The sequence below is a fragment of the Mytilus edulis genome, chromosome 13, assembly GCF_963676685.1.
Source record: "Mytilus edulis chromosome 13, xbMytEdul2.2, whole genome shotgun sequence".
Lineage (NCBI taxonomy): Eukaryota > Metazoa > Mollusca > Bivalvia > Mytilida > Mytilidae > Mytilus > Mytilus edulis.
In genome coordinates this window covers 26,557,140-26,580,202 of record NC_092356.1, presented here as the reverse complement: position 1 = coordinate 26,580,202, position 23,063 = coordinate 26,557,140, and the positions used below count along the sequence as shown (strand labels likewise).

At 31.0% G+C, this 23,063-nt stretch overlaps 1 protein-coding gene across 2 annotated transcripts; it reads left to right on the top strand.

Moving 5' to 3' along the window:
• The first annotated feature begins 5,507 nt into the window (after positions 1 to 5,507).
• LOC139501074 (aggrecan core protein-like) lies at positions 5,508 to 22,719 on the top strand. 2 transcript variants are annotated; one of them, XM_071290053.1, is made up of 9 exons: positions 5,508 to 5,618; positions 6,934 to 7,028; positions 13,284 to 13,371; positions 15,294 to 15,481; positions 17,735 to 17,852; positions 18,595 to 18,682; positions 21,207 to 21,411; positions 22,384 to 22,490; positions 22,527 to 22,719. In XM_071290053.1, the coding sequence occupies exons 4-9, from the start codon at positions 15,321 to 15,323 to the stop codon at positions 22,589 to 22,591; spliced, it is 744 nt and encodes a 247-aa protein (XP_071146154.1). In that variant the 5' UTR covers positions 5,508 to 5,618; positions 6,934 to 7,028; positions 13,284 to 13,371; positions 15,294 to 15,320; the 3' UTR covers positions 22,592 to 22,719. The 2 variants fall into 2 exon arrangements, with proteins under 2 accessions (XP_071146154.1, XP_071146153.1); XM_071290052.1 differs by having other exon boundaries at positions 22,384 to 22,719.
• The last annotated feature ends 344 nt before the right edge of the window (positions 22,720 to 23,063 follow it).

Genomic DNA, 23,063 nt, shown 5'->3' with positions numbered 1-23,063 from the left:
TGACATAAGTGCCAATGAGACTTCTCTCATTTAAAATTTGAAAATGTGACTTTCAGTAGAGTGTAAGGTAAAATGTGACTTTCAGTAGAGTGTAAGGTAAAATGTGACTTTCAATAGAGTTTGTATGTTAAATATATTACCAATAAGTATTCATTGACACCCAATCAAAATAAGTGAAAAAGTGGGAAACATATGTCACCGATACTGCCCTATCGCATGAATATTTTTTTTTGAGTTGGGTTCAAAATCGTCTATCCCTTTCAAAATAATTCATCATATTTATTTAGTATAGAAAAGTTATCTAAATAGGCCAAACGGAATCCAGGATTAGAACCGGTCATATTTTTTCGTCAAACGAAGGCGTCTTACTAAATATAACACTTGTGTAAAATCAATTGGCAAAATATTTTTTTCAAAATTAAATGAGAGTGTATTATGTTGACGGACCACGACGGTGACGCAGACGTCATACAACGGCGACTGGGGCAAATAATATATAGGGTGCATACATTGACAAACAAGATATTTTAATAGTATTGACCAAAAAAAATATAATATTTTACATCTCTGAATTAAAGAATTAATGTGTAGCGTAGCACCCATGTCCTTTGTATCATAGGCCTAAATTTTGTTGAAATATGGACGATAGGGATGTTAAAAATCAAGGCTTTAAAATAAAGCGTTACAAAAATAGTTGATTGTCAAGAACATAAACATTTTGTTATCTTGAAACATTCAACTTAAATATCGGAACTTAGTATGTCAACTCTCGACCTCTTTTTGCTCCTTTAACATAAGCTTGGAAATCACCCCCGAGTGTACCAACAGCCTAATAGTCTGCACAGCTGTGTTGACATGAATATCATTGATAAAGTAATAATTATAAATTAACTGTTTACAAAACCTTGATTTTTTAAATAGTTAGGCTTTTCTATCTCAGGAATAGATAACCTTATTAGTATTTGGCAAAACTTTTAGGATTTGTGGCCTTTACCTTTTTTTATTCGAGCGTCATTGATGAGTCTTTTGTAGACGAGACACGCGACTAGTGCACATACTAAATTTCAATCCTGGTTCCTATGAGGAGTTTTATCCCCACCACATTATTTATGTATGTGCCTGTCCCAAGTCAGGAGCCTGTAATTCAGTGGTTGTCGTTTGTTTATGTGTTACATATTTGTTTTTCGTTCATTTGTTTACATAAATAAGGCCGTTAGTTTTCTCGTTTGAATTGTTTTACATTGTCTTATCGCGGCCTATTATAGCTGACTATGCGGTATTGGCTTTGCTCATTGTTGAAGGCCGTACGGTGATCTATAGTTGTTAATGTCTGTGTAATTTTGGTCTTTTGTGGATAGTTGTCTCATTGGCAATCATACCACATCTTCTTTTTTATATTATTTAGCCTTTTGAAAAATTAAATTCTATCACAATTGTAATAAACCGATTTAACTTAGTTATTGAATATTACCAAGAACGAAAATACCACTTCATAAATTTGACAAACCAAACCTACTTCAAGGGACAACATAATAAAGCTTCTTTAAATGCCACAAAAATAATGAAATGCGCAGAAACTATGAGTAATAATATTTTGAAATTAAGAAATCCCCTTGTACTCTTTCTAGCTTTAATAATAGTTTCGTCTTTGCCTTGAAAATGACAAGAACAACTTTAAGTATTGGTTAAAATTTGCATTGACCGACAATATATGTTTAAGGATTATCTAAAAATATATAATAGCATAAAAATGGTAATTGATGGTGGTATAATTTCATAATTGAACGATGGGAAATTTGAAAACCGCCTACAAAGATATACAATTACATAATTATCATAAATTGAGGATGGTATAATTTCAAAATTGATCGATGGGAATTTCCAAATACTGCCTACAATAACTTTTATTTAAATGAAATCTTGTTATTACTATCAAAAAAATAATCATATATCATCTACGCACAAATCATAGATGTTAGTACTGATAAGTTTCAGTCAGAGGTTCATTACAAGAATTTCAAGCAATGAAAGTTATCAATGAGATAGAATTGTTATATGTTCTCGCATAATTTTTTAAAATATCACCTTCTGATAGTCAGTGTGCATTGTCTTGTCGTTATTCGTTATTTATCTATACATCAATAAAAGAGGGACGAAAGATACCAAAGGGACAGTCAAACTCATAAATCTAAAACAAACTGACAACGCCATGGCTAAAAATGAAAAAGACAAACAAACAACAGCACACACGACACAACATAGAAAACTAAAGAATAAACAACACGAACCCCACCAAAACACTAGGGGTGATCTCAGGTGCTCCGGAAGGGTAAGCAGATCCTGCTCCATATAAAAGAGAAGCAAAACATAGCAAAGGGACATTCAAGCTCATATTGATTTGAAAATGAACTGACAACACCATGGCTAAAACGAAAAAGACAAACAGTACACAAAACACAACATAGAAAACTGGACAGAGCAACAGCAACCAAATAAAAAAACTCGGTTGATCTCAGCTGATCCGGAAGTGTAAACTGATTCTTTTCACATGTGGCACCCGCCAAAGTAACACAATAATCTTTACGTTCAGTAGTGTAACGAATTTACAGTACATGAAAGACGTCATATGTTCCCTGACACTGTTAACTGTTAAAAATCAAATAAAGGCAACAGTAGTATACCGCTGTTCAAAACTCGTAAATCTATGGACAAAAAACAAAATCGGAGTAACAAACCAAAAATGAGGGAAACGAATTAGATATAACGACACAACATTAAAATGTAACACACACAAAAAGCAATTTATTGGGAACGGGGTAATAATTTCTCTCTTAACACAGCACATGAGACAAAATATATATTTAAAACAAATAAATGGTTTTAGTTTTGACATGAATTAACGATAGTTAAAAATCCACAATGTTAAAGAAAATTTTAAAACCATATCATTTGACATTTAGGTATCTAATCTTTGTTAATGAGTGTAATTTTAGAAGTTGTAAATATTGACCTTTTACAGTCGGAAAGCAAGCCCTTAGAAACGACCGTTGTTGCTACTTTCTTAAGACAACAATGGGACTGATATTAAAACCCGCCATTCTGAAATTGCGTTAATTTCGCGGATTTTTTTTTTTTGGCGCCAATTTGGAAGTTTATCTTTTTTTCAGTTTCCTACTTGCCATTAGGGTCTGAAATAGATTTATTTCGATTTGTTAAGCATGGAGTTTATTATCAAAAGGAAAAAATCTCAAACATGTCAAATTGGCCGTGTTTTAACGATCCCGTAATGCCGTTGATCGTCGTTTAAAATTATTTTCTTCTATTTTTCACATATTAACAAAGACTATATGTACTATACAAACAATTAATAATACGTATCTCAAAATTTTAAAAAATCATAAAGTATAACGTTCTATTACCCCTTGGGAAACCCCGTTTGAACTTAATTCCAAAAAGAAAGACATTTTTTGACATTGTAGTTTTTCGGTCTTACACATCGATGTCACCTGGCATCTAAACACAGTCAATGTACACACATTTAGTATGCTTGTTTGAAAAAGTAATGGCGAGATCAGCATTCTCTTTAAGTCAGTGAAATGTATGACTTAACTAAACCAAGGTAAGGAAATCTTATACTGTCTTTGCACAACCTTAACTGCTTTAGATGCACTGACATAAAACACATTCGTTGTTTAAAATAATACTTTTTTTTGTGATAAAGGAATCCTGCAAAAGTAAATGAGAAAGTATTGTCCTAAATTTCAACTAAGGCAGCCAACAACCATTTGATTTTCTGTAGGGGGTAGGGGGTGGTGGCTTTTGATTGTTTTGAAGAAAAAAAGTTTGTTTCCAATTTTTGGATAAAAAATAATTTGTTTTTGACCCTGAGAAAAAAAAATGTTTGTTTTACCCTCAGCTGCCATTAAATGAAATGCTAAAATTGAAAGAGAAGAATTGTTTTCAACTTGTCTGGAAAAAAATCCATAGTCCCCCCCTCCCTGAAAACAAATGGTTGCTGCCTTCAAACAATCTCTTTCAGAGTATCATTTTAATCAATCTTATTCAAAGCATTATCATACTGACATGAAGTGTGACTTAATTTTGACTTGTGATCTATAACATAATTGTTGACTTAGCCCCCAGAAACTGCTCTGAAATACTTTTATATAAATGTAAAAATGCATAGTTTTTTTAATGTTATTATTATATTTTTCAAATAGAAAAAGAAAAATATTACTAAGTCTATTTTGTTCTTATTTATTTTCTAGTTCATGACCAGCACCATTTATTTATTGGTTTAGTGTGTTATTTTTATAATTTGAGTCCATTCATTAGAACTATAACTTGCATGAAATCAATGAGACAATATGGTTATATTTAGTTTGTTCATACAAGGATTGCAAACTAATTTTCCTTTTATAAATTTAAAATAATGAAGATTTTACATTCAGAATACTTTCATTATGATCTCTTTTATGTTTAAATGAAAAAGGTAGGACCAACTTGCAAGTGTCAGTAATGAATAGGAATTCCTGTTTTTTATCATTTTAATACTGTCCTGATCCATTATTCATGAATATTTAGACTACCCCTTGTATAAATTGAGTAGACATTTATTTCTGTGTTAAAATAATTTGGTTGCAGCAGTAAAAATACTTACCAAAACATGAATATTAAATTAACTCTTGGAATATTAAATTAATATTAAATTATTAACCCTATTATGGCACATATGGGCACATAGGGCCTATTTAACAGGGACTGAGTTGTGAAAAGTGATAAAATGAGTTTCTCTATTTTATGCAAATGTTTACAGTATCAAAATATATTTAATAAGATAATTTTTAATAATATCCACATGTAAATAACAGCATATTGCTTGATATAACAATAGTTTGTCCATGATAGTGTCAAACAAAGGGACGTAACTCGTGAATTACCGTCGGCCCCGCTTCGTCAGAAATATCGACACATCTAACTGGCACATTTGCGTATCTTAGCATATCAACTGGCACAAATTTGACACATCATAGTCCAAGTTATGTTACATAACATAATTTAAATTCAGCATAGCTTCCCGAGAAGTTAAGAAAGAAAATTACGATTTTAATTTTCTGTGACCAATTTTTTTCGTCAACACCTTGACTTTGAAGACACATTTTGAGAGAAAAAAATTAGTTTAATCCATAATTGAGTTGAGTAATATATTTCTTATATACTCAAGAATGTTCACTTAAAAGGGAATTAGTTTTAATTCATGCAAAAAACTACAAATTCCAAAAAACGAGCTTCACTTTTTTTGGTAAAAAAATGGCCCATATATGGTAATCACATGACGTCCATTGTTGCTTTAAGAAATGGGGTCAAACCGGGGTCAGCTTTCCGACTGTTTATATATCATCTGTGTAGACAGGTCAGAGGTAATATACATTAAAAGTAAAATAAGACAATTAGAGCCAATTTCAGATAAATTTATGATTGCAAAAACGTTTGACACCCCGTAATGATGAATAATCGAGTCTATATAAAATTTCCAGTTTTATAAAAATCAGACACTAGGACTGAATTCATACTAAAGATGTTTGGTGGGTTATTGCTCTCGGTGTTAGTCGTTTATGGTAAGCTACTATTTTTTAATGATGTATAAAATACGCAAAACAAGCATGTTTTTGTTGTACATAATTTGCGTGGGATTGTCAGTATTACAGTAGAAGTAAACGGAAAATCTAGAGAGAAATTCCTGCATATTTCGCCACTCTTTAATATGAATAACTAAAGATTGATGAAAAAACCCAAACCTAATCAAAAACCAGCCGGGGATGAACGCTTGTACTCCGAAAGGGTCATCGGCTTCTTTTTCCACATACTGTGTATTAATTTATACTCGTGGGTGCCAATTTTCATAAAGAAAGGAAAACTTGCATATTTATAGATATTTAATTTCGTGGTTTTGCTAAAGTATGCATATAAGTCTTAACAAATTTGTCATTCGTTGAACATTTAATCTCGTGGTTCACCTGTACCAACGAAATCCACAAAAGCTGGTACTCCAAGAATAACTTTTTCGATACAAATTTAGGCTAGGTAACATGTTCAGCTAAATTTGTGAATAGAAGATGTCCGTATACATTTGGTCTTAACGAAGATGTGCAAAAAAGGACGAACTAAAGAATTCCTTGCCTTTCAGAAAAAAATTGTAAGCAATGAATTAATTAAATCAACATTTACAAATTGACTTCACCACGTCCCCTTTATTTATTGTTTTTAATCTTAAGGTGGTACCTAACACTACAGGGAGATAACTCTTTAAAATCAGCTAAGGGTTTTAATCACGTTGTATTGTAAGGGAACTATTAAGCGTCTCAATGATCAGTTTGCCAAACTGCTATCTATCCAACCATTTTTTTCCGAGAAAGTGATCGGTTCAAATTTTCTGAAATTTTTATATTTTTTTCGGAGGGTCAAAGTAAATATTTTGTCAAAATTTTATAAAAATTAAACGAGCCAAATTAATTTTAGTCAAGGTGTTGGGTACCACCTTAAAAAGGAAAAAAATGACAGAAAACAGACATTAACAGGACGATTGGAAAATAATTTGTCCAATAAAACAGACATCAACATTGCCTAAAATAAAATTAAAAAAACACGAATGGTTTAACAACAATGACAAAAAATCATACAAGCTAATGGCTATGCAATACGAACCTTACCAAAATCGGCCTCTTTTTCTACTTTATTTCCACTAGCTAAACTTCGCACCTACATTTTCAAAAAAGATCTTGCATTCAAATAAATATTGCAGTTAACTTTGACTATTGTCTTTTTTGACAAAACATTAGTTTTATGTTGTTAATACTTTAAAGAAATCAAATGTGTTAAACGAATAGTAACACAAAAATGTCAATAACAAAGCATTTTTTTTTACATGTTTAGTATGCTGTGATGACTGTCCCGATCAATGGTCTCAGTATAAAGATCACTGTTACTGGCCATCAACATCCAGTGTATATAGCTGGAAAGCAGCAGAGGTAACGTTAAATAGATTATGCATGCTTTTTTTTTTTTTTTTTTAAATTGATACTTGTTTATTCCAAATATTTCCTGTTTACAATGTCCTCAGTTGCCCAGGATGCAAACTGTGGATTCCCGTTTACATTTAAGCCAACTGTCCGGGAAGCAGGAGTTTGAAAAATGTGCACTATATTATCCGAAAAAAATAGTATACATGTAATAATACTTATATTCTTTTATATGACAATGAGTGAAAAAGGAATATCTTTATAGAATGTACTACTAGTGGTAAATAATATAACATTATAAAAACATAAACGAGTGCACCTATAAACCAGATTCACATAATATTTTAACATAATCGAGTGCATCTTTAAACCATGGATTACCGTAATCAATATAAATTAAAGAGATATAAAAAAAACCAGACAACATGACTGCTATCTCCTGCAAGGTATGTACTTATAGTATGAAATTAATTAATGTGTTTATTTTCTCTTTGTCTAATGTATTAATTGATAAGTAACAGGGTACAGATTTCAGATGTGTTACCATGTATGATTTCCAAAGATTTAAAATATATGTAGAGGACATTTTTATCCCATCATATTTAATTTTGTTTCTTATTTTCCACACGGACCATTTTGTCAAAATAAAAAATAGATTTACAAGTAAATTTTGGTTCGAGTGACCACTGCTATCTCCCAAAAGCATAAATTGTTTTAAATTATCATCATCTAATTGAATATTCCATAATGTAAAAATATCTTTGATTTTACTAATGATTAATTTTGTTGTATTGCAATCGAAAAATAAATGTTGCAGATTTTCAGTATTATTTACAGTTTGGCAAATATGACATTTTCCGTTTGACAATTGCATTTTATTAAGTCTACTTTCCGTATATATGATATTGTGAATGCATTTCCATTGAAATTCTTTTATTTTATTGGTGATTTTAACTTTTTTCATATTGCCCCATACTATTTTCCAATTAATTTCGTGGCCATAAAATTCTTGCCATTTAAGTTGACATTTTGGATATATATTCTTATTAATCATGTCTCGAATATATTTTAGTTTTAATTCTTTTGGTTTGATTGTTTTCCCAGATCTGTCTAATATAACCATTTCATTAGAAAGTTTCAATTCTATGTTTGGTTTCTTATTAATTTCATTATCAATTTCTAATATTTGTAAGAAGTCAATTGGTATTGCACTTTTAATTCTTGAAAATTCCGATATGCAGTTTCTTTTTATCTACAAGTTTTTCAAATATAGAACAACAACTGTTAAATTTGTTGGTTTCTACATTCCATATGTCTTTGATATATTTCATGTTACTATTTAGAAAGGAAGAAAAAAACAATGGCTTATTTTGAAATGAAATTTTTGAATTACCAAATAGTCTCATATTAAGTACCTCGTTCTTAGTTTTGGGATTATCTCCAATTTTTAGAAAATTAGACCATGTAAAAATCATTTTCTGATAAAATAAAGGAATATTTTTAATATTTAGTCCTTTAATATTTGAACATTTACATAAAAAATACTGATCATTATACTTGTTGTCAAAGTGTCGAAGCCAATACTTGCCAATCGCATTCCAGCTTTCTAATGGTTCATGGAGAATGCGATAAAGAGACTTTATTTGTTTACTTCTAATGAATAAGTCTATACTAATCATGCCCATTCCGCCCTTTGTTATATCAAGACAACAAACCTGTCTTTCTATTTGGTTAACTTTCCCATCCCATATAAAATTCCAAATAATATTGTTTATTTCTTTTGAATATTTTTCAAGAATTCCCCGCATTTCAATTTCATAACTACACATGGGCAATATGAAATTTTTTACAATTAAGGTTTTACCACTAAATGAAAGTTTCCTGCTTTTCCAAACGTGGACACAGTTTTTAATCTTTTCTATTATACTTTGCCATATAGCATCATTATCAATTTCATATCCGTGATTTACTCCGAGGGTTTTTACACTACATGTGATCCATTTAATTTTATTAAATTTTAGTTTTTTCCTTTTAAGAGATCCTATAAGTAAACCTTTGGTTTTATCAAAATTAATTTTAGATCCCGAAGCTTTTTCGTATAGCGTTAGGACATCAAAAGATTTTTCTACTGATTTCTCATTTTTGTTAAAAAGCTGAGTGTCATCAGCAAACATGCATAATTTAGTTTCTATACTTTTACCGCCCTCACCAGGTATTTGAATCCCTTCAATTTCCTTGTTACCTCGTATTGCACATACCATTGGTTCTGCTTGCAAAATATATATAAGGGGTGCTATTGGACAGCCCTGTCTGGCCGAACGTGTTATCGAAAAATATTTTGAAACATGTCCATTTGTTTTTATACAAGTAATAGCATCATAGAGTAACATTTTTATCCATTGTCTAAATTTCCCCCCAAAATTAAATTTTCTAATACAAAATCCACCCATTCCCATTCAACTCTATCAAAAGCTTTTTGTTGATCAAGAAATATTATTATTCCATCTTCATCTTCGTTGTCAATATAGTCTATTATATCTTGAATTAATCTGTTAGCATCACTAATGTTTCTTCCTTTTACAAACCCTTTTTGATCTGAATGTATTATTTTCGGTAAGACTTTTTTCAGTCTCATTGCAAGAAGTTTTGCTATGATTTTATAATGGTGTTAAGTAATGTAAGAGGTCTCCAATTTTTAATATTTTCCCTTTCACCACCCTTATGTAATAACGTAAGAACCCCTTTATGTTGTGATTTACTTAAGACATTTTTATCAAATATTTCTTGAAGGAGTGTGAAAAAATCATTTTTTATTATATCCCAATATAGTATGTAAAATTCAGATATAATGCCATCCTCACCTGGTGGTTTGTTAGTCTTGAGATCTTTGAGCACTTTTTCTAATTCTTCCATATTTATATTACTATCAAGCATCTCCTTATCGTCCGAACTTACCTTATTTTCAATAAATTGGCAAAGCTTTTCACCGCTATTTTTGTCCCACCCTTCAGCCGTAAAAAGTGTGGAATAGAAATTTACTTGTTCTTTTAATATCGAATCAATATCATATTTATACTCACCCATTTTTGTTTTTATACGATTCCATAACTTGTTTTGGCCATTTTTCTTTTCTAAACTAAAAAAATATTTCGTTGATTTTTCACCTTCTTCTGACCATTTAATTTTTGCCCTAATTTTCGCAGATTCTGTAAAATTTGTATAAATATCCTTAATTTCGCTTTCAATTTCGGTTATTCTAGAATTGGTGATACTTGTTTTTTCCTCTACTAATTTTAATCCTTCGAGTTGTTTTTCAAGTTTTTTAATGTGATTGTTATTATATACTCGATTTAGTGTTTTACTTACATCAATTGTTGGAAATTTTATTTTACTTTTGGTAATATCCCACCATTCTTGTATATCATTATATTTGTCTTTACTATTTTTCCATCCTTCCCAAAAGATTTTAAAAGCATTTGAAAACTGCTCAGATTTAATTGTATTTAAGTTCATAATCCACATACCCGGCCCTCTTTCTATATCATCTAACTTAATTTTTGATGTAACTATTTCGTGATCACTAAATGGGAAATGAGATATACGAGTGTTAAATATTTTACTATTCAAAGATTTGCTGCAGAAAATAAAATCTATACGAGACTTAGAGTTTCCTCTCTGAAACGTATAACGTTTTGTATCTGGAAATCGAGATCTCCATATATCATCTAATTCATATCTCAATAAAAGATTTTTTAATTCAATTGTACCGACGTCATTATTTTGATGTGATGGCATTCTGTCTATTTTTTTTGTCTAAAGTACAATTAAAGTCTCCTAATAATACGGTGTAGTGTTCAACGCTATCATCGTCATACACTTTATTTAAGTTGCGCAAATTTTCGTAAAAAGTCTTTCTATCGGAACCGTTGTTCGGTGTATATACATTAATAATATGATATACAGCATTATCTTTCTTTATGTCACACATTTGACATCTTCCGTTTTCATCGTGATTTATAAAAGTTATATTTTCGGAAAAATTCTTTTGAAAAAGGAATCCCACTCCCCTTGAATCAGAAGTTCCGCAATTCCAAACTGATTCCCCTCCCCCAAATTTTTTCCAGTCATTACCCCAGTTATCAATATCAGATTTTGAACAATGTGTTTCTTGAAGACAAATAATATCGAACTCTTTTAAAACTAACCAATTAAAAATCATATCTCGTTTTTTATTGTTTCGTAAACCATTTACGTTTATAGAAGCAATTGACAAAGACATATTAAGATCGAATATTTTTTTGTTTCTTTCTTTCGTCATTTAAATGTTTCACTTGAATGCTTTGAACCTGATTATATCTATTTGGAACAATAAACTTAACGGATCGTTTATGTGTATACCTTTGTGTAAACAAATCAGGTAAAACTTTAATCATAAAGCGTCGTTTAAAAACCGTATAAGGTGTAATAAGCAGATACTCATTCGTGTTCTCATCATATAACAATACTAAGCGTCGTTTAAAAACCGTAAAAGGTATAATAAACAGATACTTATTCATCTTCTCAATATTTAACAATACAGTTTGGTATAGCTTAGCAATGTTTGCACTTTTTGCAATATATACATATAGGCATATAAACGAATTATTTTTAAATAACATATACATACGAAAAATATGTTTAAAAAAGTGGACATAATATTTACAGTGATACATTTGTGTTTTTTGTTTGTTTTTGTTTGTTTTGTTTTTTTTAAATATTTGTTTTTTAACATTAAAATCAGATTAAGTAGTCTGAGTGTTTATTCACATGGGTTTAATCATGATCTATTCCTGTCTCTTTTCTTGATACTTTGGATGTCCGGTCTGCAGATGTTGGAGTAGTTTTGTCACTTCTGTTGCGTTTTCGATCAATCGGAGTGTTTGATACGACGACGTTTGTGTTTGGGCTATTTAGAAACTCACACAGTTTACTGTTAATTCTTTGTGCGCCCTCTGTGCTGACGTGTACCCCACTACTATTATGCATGCTTAGTTAGCAGCATGATAGATAACTTTACATGTATATTCAACCTACGTTTTATCAAATAAATTTTAAAATAAACAACACAGTGGCGGATCCAGCGGAAAGTGGGTCCGGTTTTTTTGGGGGGACAATCAATGCATTTGATTGGGGACATATGAATAGAACCCCACCTTTATCCTGTGTTACCCCCCTATTTTTAGAATGGCTGGATCCGCCCCTGTAGTATGATAGCACGATAACGATGACACAGACCACAAAAAGCAAAATGATATAAAATACAACAACCACAATAAAAAAGGCTTCCCGATATGATATTGTGAAAGCTCCACTTTGATAGTGGGACAAAATAGTCTTTGTTCTGATTTATTAATGACAATGACTTCTATATAGGAAAAAGCATATGGCATAACACAATTTTTTTTATAATCAATGTACTTTGGATAATATTCATGTTCTTGCAAATCAAACCATTAAATAACCTTATACTATTAAAGAAATATTCATTGTTGACAACTAGTATTAAAAGAAAAATTTTAGTTTCGGTTTTACCAAATACGGAGAATGTTTTTGATTCTGCAAGGAAATAGTTGTATAAAAAAAGTAAAATCACAAAAATACTGAACTCAGAGGAAAATCAAATCGGAAAGTCCCTTATCACATGGCAAAATCAAATGACAAAACCCATAAAAAACGAATGGACAACATCTGTCATACTCCTGACTTGGTTTTATAGCGCTAAACCTCTCACTTTGTACGACTGTCTCGTCAAATTCCGTTAAATTTACAACGATGCGTGAATTAAACAGACATAATAAATAAAATAGTCAAAATATGGGTACAGCAGTCATCACCGTGTTACAATTTAAAAAAATGATATCTTCAATTTCTACAGTTTAACCAATCTACAAATACAGGTCAAATTCAATTAACTTTTAAAAAATGTCATCTTGTGTACCTCAATAGGGAATTAACTTATATTTAATTCATATTATCACTAGGGCTAAAGTTAAGATAGGTTTGAAGTTATCCAAAGGGTATATTTCGAAATGGAACAATACTAAATGGTTTTATTGATTAAGTATAGCAGTCGAATTTCGTTGTGATGTTTTTGGATACTTATTTTCAAAAAACCAAGGGAAAACATCCACTATAAGAGGAAAACAACGAAACAACAGAAACACTAAAGTGTAAAATAAAAATATGCAAACATTCAGGACAAATATAAAATAAAACTTATTGCAGCGTGCATGTGAGAGCCGTGGTGGATATCTGACGGAAATAGAGGACCATGACGAGAATGATTTCATTGCTCGAATGACGTTTGGTGCAGGTAGTTATAATTGACATTTAGAAGTGTATGAAGGATGTTCGCTACTCTGTTTCAAATTACATTAAAAAAAAACATTTCTTTTGACACTTGACATCTTTTTCTACATTTCCAGCTGAGTGATATATGATATAGTTTTATCGCTGTTTTACGAAAATTTCCTTTGATCTTGCTGACTGATAATTTTGTTTCTCATCAGATTCGAGTGATATGAAATATTATCGCTAGAAACTAAAGGGGCACATGTCGTTGCTAATGAAATTGACAATGTCGTCATTGGTAAATATTTAAACACATCGATAAACAGATTATCATTAGTCATCGCAACTCGATTTCTTTTCTCATTTTCGCCGTACCGAGAAAAACAATCTCGTTGAAATGATCAACGATAATCTATAAATATTGTTTACAAAATAATTTTTCCAATACGATGGACATGTATTAATGAAAATCTCTTGAGCATGAACAATGATAAGGTTTTTTTGTCTGTAGCTTAAACAATTTCTTAACTAGATATTTTAATTTGTTTGATACTAGTCTATGTGCACAAATTTTTAACAAAGAGATTTTTGTTTGTGTGACGTGAATTTTCAAAACCATGCATCGTGTAGAAAAATAACTTGGTGTTTCAAATAATTCAAATACAGAAAAAGAGCTTCGGTAGCAAACTATACATGATCATAACTTGTAATTTTGTTTTAATTTTTGTTCACTTGATCGAGACCGCTTTTAGTTGATAGTAGTTCCCTCAGTGTATAATCAGTTCAGAAGTCAGTGATTCTGTACTGACCGGATAAATGATATTTTCTTTTATGTTCGTTTTTTAAGTTATTGTAAGTGTTAACACCTGTTTTATATTTGAATGTACTATCACAAATTTCCAATAATAGTTAAGCGTATACGTAGAGTGCATTCAGAATTTCATCTCTGGCTTTCCTCTCAAGTGTACACAATAATAAACAGGTCTGTATCAAATCATGTAAACCTCATTTAATTATGACGTCACTTGGCGTTGAGGTTTAAACTTATTCGGATGTGTCTACATTTTGTCTTGCAAATATCTGGTTATGTAATGTATTTCAGTTGTTTCCTGTAATTAGTTAATCATGTACATCCTTTGTATAGTAATTTTATAAATTTACTGTTTGCAAAAGTATAAATTATTATAAATAATAGGGATGTTCTGGTAACTAACAGAAAATCCTGGCCGTTTTTGGCACACTTTTTTTTATCCTTTGGTCCTCGATGCTATTCGACTTTGTGCTTGTTTCGGCTTTCAAACGTTTGTATCTGGGCGTCACTAGTACATCTTGTACGGACACAATGCACTTCTGGCGTATTAAAATTTTGAACTTGTTGCCTTTTGTTGGCTGTTGTTCGTGTGTTTCTTTGTCAATTGTGTTCTCCAATTTATTTATATTGTAGTCCTGTGGTGTTCAGTTGTCATTTTAATGTTATATTTCATATGGCTATATAAGAGGGAGGTTAGACATGCCACAAAACCAGGTTCAACCCACCATTTTTTTCTTTAATATGTCCTGTACCAAGTCAGGAATATGGCCATTGTTATATTATAGTTCGTTTCTGTGTGTGTTACATTTTAACGTTGCGTCGTTTGTTTTCTCTTATTTGTGAGTGTAAATTCACATTGCGATAAGACGTGTCATGGTACCTGTCTATCCTAAACTTATGTATTTGGTTTTGATGTTATATTTGTTATTCTCGTGAGATTTTGTCTGATGCTTGGTCGGTTTCTGTGTGTGTAACATTGTAGTGTTGTGTCGTTGTTCTCTTATATTTAATGCGTTTCCCTCAGTTTTAGTTTGTTACCCCGAATTTGGTTTTTTGTCCATGGATTTATGAGTTTGAACAGCGGTATACTACTGTTGCCTTTATTTAATTAAATTTGGTATTTTTTAAACCAGGTACTTGGTTCTTTATGGGTATTGTTCATGAAAAAGAAGCTGGTGGATATGTTACTGCAAGCAATAGTGATGAACTGGCTAGAAATTGAAAACGACGAATCAGATAGGCCAAAATGCACAAGAATGGGCTATCTTGGCTACTGGGATTCATACTCGTGTGACGAAAAACAATATTTCATTTGTGAGAGGTAAAATATTTCGGATTCATTATTATTTGTTAGATACCAATTTTCGTGGTTTCGTGGGTACAGATGAACAACGAATTCAAATGTTTAAGGAATAACAAGTTTTAAACAGGCTTTTTATACAGAGATTTGCATAACCACCAAATTAAATGTCCACGAATATGCGAGTTTTAGCGATCCACAAAAATTGATACCCACAAAAATAAAGTATTGCAAGATTTTGAATTAAACGTACTTGTTTTTTTTGTGTTGATGTAGGTAAACCTCGAACCTAAATGTTCAACAAATGATTTGCCCCGGACTTTTAAAAAACTGCGTAATATAATATCCACGACAACATGTTTTCCTAAATGAAAACAATTTTTCATTCACAACTTAATAAACGATTCATGGATATACATATTAAGTGAACCTTTGCTCAATTGTCAATGTCCGACATTTTTTATACACACATTTATCTGTAAATGTTTAGTCACCAAATAATAATTGTAACTAAAAAAATTGTATTATTTTTTATGCAAGATTGAACTTGAACGGTGTTAAGTATTGTGTTTATAGATATTTATATCCTCTAAAATGTGTATGTGTGTATGTGTGTTTTTGTTGTTGTTGTTGTTGTTATTTAAAATTCAGGCATTCCAAAATCGTTGTCACAAATAGTAGTTGAAACGGGTTACAACAGAATCACGCGTGTTACACACGGAATTTATATCGGTCTTTTATTCTCTAATCATGTCCTCTTGACATTTACAATTTCTATCATAATTCTACAAATCGCGACATTTGCCAAAAACATTACTTTGAAATCGTATAATGGGTGATTGATATAAAAAGGAAAACATTTACCCAGTCAATAACAAATGACTAGCCCCCTTTTGGTATTCACGTGATTATTTTTAGTCATCGTCTTTCAAGATTTCAAATGGTCGCATGATATTTGATCTAACAATATTAATAGTATACAAAATATTCCGATAAACAAAACAAAAAAATAGAATAACCAAGGCATTTAAGTTGTTATTCCGTTTCTAAATAGATTAGATAATATGTACTAAGGTGAGCAATAGCCTCATTTGTTTAAGTTTTACAGAGTGGCGTTTTCTCGTTAAAACAATTGATACAAAACCAAGACGCCATTTTTTTTTTATAAATTATAAGCTTTTATTTGAAAAATTTATTATTTTATCAAAAGATTTAAAATAAAACTTATGGAAACGTAAAAATTGAGCATGTACAAAGTCTATAAAATCCATTAAATTCCTTTGTAATTTTTTTAATACTAACTTCTCATCTTGAAATTTCTTGCCATTGTTTTGTCTTCATTTCCAGCAAAACGAGTTGACCCCTTACAGACATTGTCAGCGTTACGCTTTATTATCCACTCGCTCTCTAAATAAAACGTTTTTCATGGGATAATTAAAACCATGTGTTTCTATTTAATATTTATTTTGATAAGTTCAACTTAAATCTTGTGTATCGCTACTTTTTGTTTATTATTATTTATCCTGCAATTGGGTGTCCTACTATACAGATACAGCCCTACAGATATCGCTATGCTGTATCTGTATACTATACAGATATCGCTTTAAACCTCCGCCCACTGCCGGACTGAGTATTGTTTGAACCTGTGTGACCTCAGAATGTTTATTCCAATGACGATGACAATTGTCGATTTCAAAACTTGAATGTGTATGATTGTGTTACAAAATCAACCATGTCAATTTGAGCATGCATATTTAGTGAATGTCAAGCCTGAAGCGTAGGACAACTCGTACACTTCTGTTTCAAATTTGACAATGTTTTGTTATTTTTTTTACTGTTGAAATTAGTTGTTATGTTAAAATAGATAATTATTCTCCTTGAGCGATGTATTATTGTTGACCATTTGAGATTCTATTTTGCGAACCCGTCTTCAGCGTAATGTGTGATTTTGATATTACTACGCAGGCCTCAAGTGATTACAAATCGAAAATAAATGCTAAATATGTTAGTTTTTGTGTCTTTCAAAACACAAACAATATACATAATTAATTGCAGGATAAAGACAATAACTGTTTAGTGTCTTTAAATATCAGCTGTATTTGTACTCGGCTCGAAACAGGTGTAGTAGCTCGCTAAAAGCTCGCATACACCTTGTTTCCTAGCCTCGTACAAATACAGCTGATATGTAAAGACACTAAACAGTTATTGGCTATATATCATAAGTAAAAGTAGAATTTGTAGCAGAAGTTGTTAAAGTTATTATAATCATTACAGTGATAAATATATAGGCAGCAGTTCTTTTGGAACATGGTTGTCAAAAACCAATTTATTCAGATATGAAGATCATTACTACAGAACTGTTGGCAAAATGGCAACATATGCCGAAGCTCAGGTAAATAGAATAAGTATTTGATTAGACTGTTTGGCCATTGTTATAATATAGTTCGTTTCTGTGTGTGTTTCATTTTAGTATTTTTGTTGTGTCGTTGTTCTCCTCTTATATTTGATGTGTTTCCCTCAGTTTTAGTTTATGACCCGGATTTGTCTTTTCTCAATCGATTTATGAATTTCGAACAGCTGTATACTACTGTTGCCTTTATATTGCAAACAGAAAATTGATAAAAATGCGCCAGTGAACTATAGAAGAAATACTGCGTCATGTAAATATATAAATTCAAATTTCACAAAAACTAATACATATTGCAATGCGAGGATTTAGTTGTTTAAACGAGTTCTATGATTCAATATTTTGATTTTCTGATTCCATATTTTGATTTTCTGATTCAATATGTTGACTATATGAATGATTATTTTGATTTTATGAATAATAATTTTAATTTTATGAAACGATATCTAATTGTTATGAACACTTTTTTTATGAAAAATTATTTGTATTTATGAAAATAAATCAATGTTTTAATGAACAAAAAACTCATTTATAAACATATTTTTATGTTTATGCATATGTAATTTTTTTTATGAACACATATTTTAATTTATTAAATTTATAATTTATTTTTATGAACAAATATTCGGTTTTACGAACATTCATTATGTTTTATGAACATATTTTTTTTTTTCTGAATATAGCAACGTTTCTCATGCCATCTTTATGCTGTTTTTTTCTATTTTAGAAAATGTGTAAAAGAGCTGGTGCCTATCTTGTTGAACCAAACGACGAAGGTGAAAATGTCTATGTGCATGACAAGATGCACGAAGTATGTAAGTAACTTATCAGGAATTAATTTAATCGAAAATATAATCAACGGTCGCAATTGCAAAATACCGATGGATTACGAAACTATTTTCCTCATTAAACAAATCTAAGGAAATAGTCCATAGAATGTTAAAAAATTTAAAGTAACAAAATATAAACTTTTTTATTGATGAAAAATATTTCTTGAATCACGTTCATCAGGCACTCTCGTACTAAGAATGACCGACTGTTAAGTCGTATAATTTTAATTTCGTTTGTTCATTAGTATTTGAACTAATATTAAAAAGTCTTTGTAATGATAACAAGAAATTCCAAGAATATACTTTTGACATGAAACATGCACAATCAACACCTGATTAACCCAAAAGACAGGTGTACGGACAAAAATAAACAAGAAACGATTCAGATAAAAGATACATGCATAAAAAGATGTAGTATGAATGCCAATGAGACAACTCTCCGTCCAAGTCACATTCTATAAATTTAAAGTAAATCATTATAGGGTCAAAGAACGGTCTTCAACACAGAGCCTTGACTCATACCGAACAGTAAGCTATAAAGGGCCCCAAAAAATTACTTGTTTAAAACTATTTAAACGGGGAAACCAACGGTATAATCTATATAAAAAAAAACAAGAAACGAGAAACACTCATAAACCACAAGAATAAACGACAACTATTGAACATCAGATTCAGATAGTCTGACTGAACAAAATGTGGTTGTGTTAAACCATTGTCAAGTGTGCTCTGACCTCTCCCCTTGACTGTTTATAGTATCTCGTAAAAATAAAACGCACAATACAAACACGAAGAACGCATCTATCAACAAACTCTGAAATAATTTGTATTCATTTGTAGTTAAATAAACTCAACATACATACCAGGATTGATAAGTTATACATCCGACGCACATTTGGCCTAGAAAAGAATCATCAGACAGATTTCGATTATGCAGAAAACCCGACACTAGAAAGTACTAATAATAACACCCTTACAAACACAATTGCATTGTAATATTCTTGTCATGGTCACAATACATAAAATAACACCATTACAAACGCAATCCAAATTTAATGATCTTGTACGTATCTGTAATAAAAACTAATCTATTTAATTTTAGAAATGTACCTGTTATAATATAAACTTCACAAAAAATACGTCCCTCTCTGTGAAATATTATTTTATTATGTATTTATTTATTTCTCCGTGCTGAGTGTTTGTTCTTTTACGAAGTGTTTTCACTTTACCTGTATTGTTAATGTTGCCATATAAGCGTGAGGTTTGGCTAGACATAAAACTAGGTTCAACCCACATGTATGTCTTGTCCTGTCCAACGTTAGGAGAATGTCAGTTGTTAACTACAGTCCTTTCCTGTTTGTGTTAGCCTTTACCTTTGTTATAGATCAGTATTTCTGTTGTTCCGTTGTTTCCCCCTTATTGTTTATGTATTTCCCTTGATTTTGGTTTGTTGCCCGGATTTTTTTTCTTATTTGAAACATGACTATTGAACAGCGGTATACTGGTACTATTTTTGTCTTTATTCAAGGCAAATAAAGTTCGAAGTTGAAGAGCACTGAGGATCCAATATTGCTAAATGTTTTGTCAAATACAGCCAATGTTAATCTATTAGGTTCTCAACAAATTCAAAAGTTACGTATTGGGTATACTATCAAAATAGTTTACAGGGATAATAACAGGTGTAGTGGTGAATGAGTTTACGATGACAGCAATTGTTCAAGGATGCAAAATACAGAGCCCTTTACAATTCTTATCAATATTGTCAAATCTTATGTGGACTATTTTTTTTAATTTAATGTTTGTAAAAGTATGTATTATTCGAAATACTAAGGTTTTTATGATCTCAGGCATAGATTACCTTAGCCGTATTTGGCACAACTTTCTGGAATTTCGGGTCCTCAATGCTCTTCAACTTTGTACTTTGTTAGGCTATTTAACTATTTTGTTCATTGTGTCACTGATGAGTCTTATGTAGACGAAACGCGCGTCTGGCGTATTAATTAATAAGCCTGGTACTTTTGGTAACTATTTAATGCTAGCATTTAAATAAATGGTTCTGTTTTGTGAAATTGTTCTATCAGTTCAAAAGGAACTGGAGCACAGTCTTTTTATCCGCTTAGGTTCCATACAAGTACATCCTAATGGTAGTGCAGATTTTGTATTTTCTAAATTTGACTACCAAATTTTTCTATTTCATATAAGATTAATCATGCAATTTTGTTCTATTATAGAAAATGTAAAAAGTTGGCGCTGATATTGTTAAATCACAATACCGTATATCAGGTTATTTTTGCGGGTGTAAAATTTCGCGATTTTCATTAAACAAGGTAAACGAAATATTTTGGCGATTATAATTTTGGCGGATTAAAAACTTTTATCAATACCTTTGCATGTTCACTTTTAATTTGGCGGAATTTCTTTTGGCGATTTTGTTCTATCCGCGAAAATAAGCGAAAATTTACACCCCGCGAAATTAACCTGCTATACGGTAGTATGTCTATCTTCCCAATAGTTCATGGTCATTGGCGATATATTGGAGGATCGGATACCAAACAGGAAGGATATTTCGTCTGGAGTGACAATCAAGCTTTAACCTTTGAGAATTGGTGGCCGGGAGAGCCTAATAATAAATATAATGAGGACTGCATGGAAATGAGATATTGGGGTAAATGGAATGACGTCGATTGTTACCATAACAACCGATATATCTGTGAAAAGTACGTAAGAACTCACAAATCAGTTAGAGTTTGAACATATATTGATATTTACTTTATAACGACTCAAAACACGAATCTATGACAAAAAATTATGACTTCAACTTTCCAATTGTCAGCTTCTCATTTTTAATCACTTGGAGTTCAGCCGATTGTCTCAAATCTTATTTGTTACTTAAATATTTGTCTTTTTCTACTCGATTTATGAGATTCGAACATCGTTAAACTCATTTACTAGTAAATAGTTATTTTGCTTATATAATAAGACATAATTTCTCAGCTGATTTTTTACTTAATATATTATGATTTTGGTTTGAACCCTTTAATTTACAGTTGCGACACCTTAACTCTGAAAAAAAAGAATTACAGATTCCAATATTCGAGAAAAATAATTAGGCATAGATACCGAATTGCAACAGCTCGATGGGACTTTTCAGACAACAAGTGATTATTGAGTTCGATAAAAAATATAGTTGTGTATGTAAGGCTATGACGGATATATAACATTACAGTTAAATTGCAGTTCCAGATAAGAACAAACAGATGCTGCACATGTTAGATTGACTAAATTACGTATAACATTTAGTGTCTTAATCGATAATTGTATCATCTGAAAACTAAAATACCGCAGTTACGGCTCTACCATTGTCTGGAATAGGTGGAAAGATAACATGCAGGCAAACGGTGTCGCGATATAATTCTAAATGCATGTTACGATATCGAAAAGATGATTGCTGTCCACATATTACGAACCAAACCACAAATCTAGATACATTTGGAACAGGTTACATACCATAAACAAATTCTGATTTGGCATACATCGTTAATGCTTGTAACGTAAATTACTGAAGCCTTAGTTATTCCTCCTTCAAATAAGCTTTTGTATTCTTTTGTGTCCTTTTTGTAAACATTCTTTTACCATTAATTTAAAATAATTCTTAAATTAAATGTACTAATGTTTTCAATTTTTTGCAGAGCGATTGAAGAAAGAGATACGACACATGCTGAAGTCGGAACAAATGCACATGTCACAACAGAGGCTGAAGTCGGAACAAATGCACAAGTCACAACAGAGGCTAAAGGTGAAACAAATGCAAAAGTAACAACAGAGGCTAAAGTCGGAACAACTGCACCATCCACACACGCTTGGAGAGAAACGACGACCGATTATTTCTATAACTAGTTATAATTCAAGTAATTCATTCCTTCCTTCCGATCCTACAATTACTGCAACACATCATGTAATCGATTTGATAAAATATAACCTAAAAACATTTTTCAATAAAATAGTGCAATGAACACAGTTTAAAAGTACTTAAATGTTTACACATGATATTATCATAGTTAAGTATTGCCAATCAAACCTGTCCCGAATAGTGTCCTATTTTGTTGACCGAACTGACTTATTTCAACATATGTCAGATTATTTAGAATTTTTTTTATTAACAGAGCTAATTTGATGTTTCGGAAACCAATGTGTTTTCTTTTATCAGTTTTCGTCTACTTGAAGATGTCCATCATATTTTGAGTGTTCTTATCAAACTCACAGAGATATATCGTTACATGTATGTGTATTTGGATAACGATTATAACACAATGAGACTTTTGTGCCAATATTTTTTGTCATTTTTACCTATTTATGTCTGGTTATTTTG

What these genes read in the sequence shown, in the direction of transcription:
- LOC139501074 (XM_071290052.1), top strand. Translation starts at nt 15,321, where the DNA reads ATGAAAAAGAAGCTGGTGGATATGTTACTGCAAGCAATAGTGATGAAC. An exon ending in CAATATTTCATTTGTGAGAG is followed by an intron (nt 15,482 to 17,734) that starts GTAAAATATTTC and finishes TAATCATTACAG; the next exon opens with TGATAAATATATAGGCAGCA. An exon ending in CAACATATGCCGAAGCTCAG is followed by an intron (nt 17,853 to 18,594) that starts GTAAATAGAATA and finishes TTTCTATTTTAG; the next exon opens with AAAATGTGTAAAAGAGCTGG.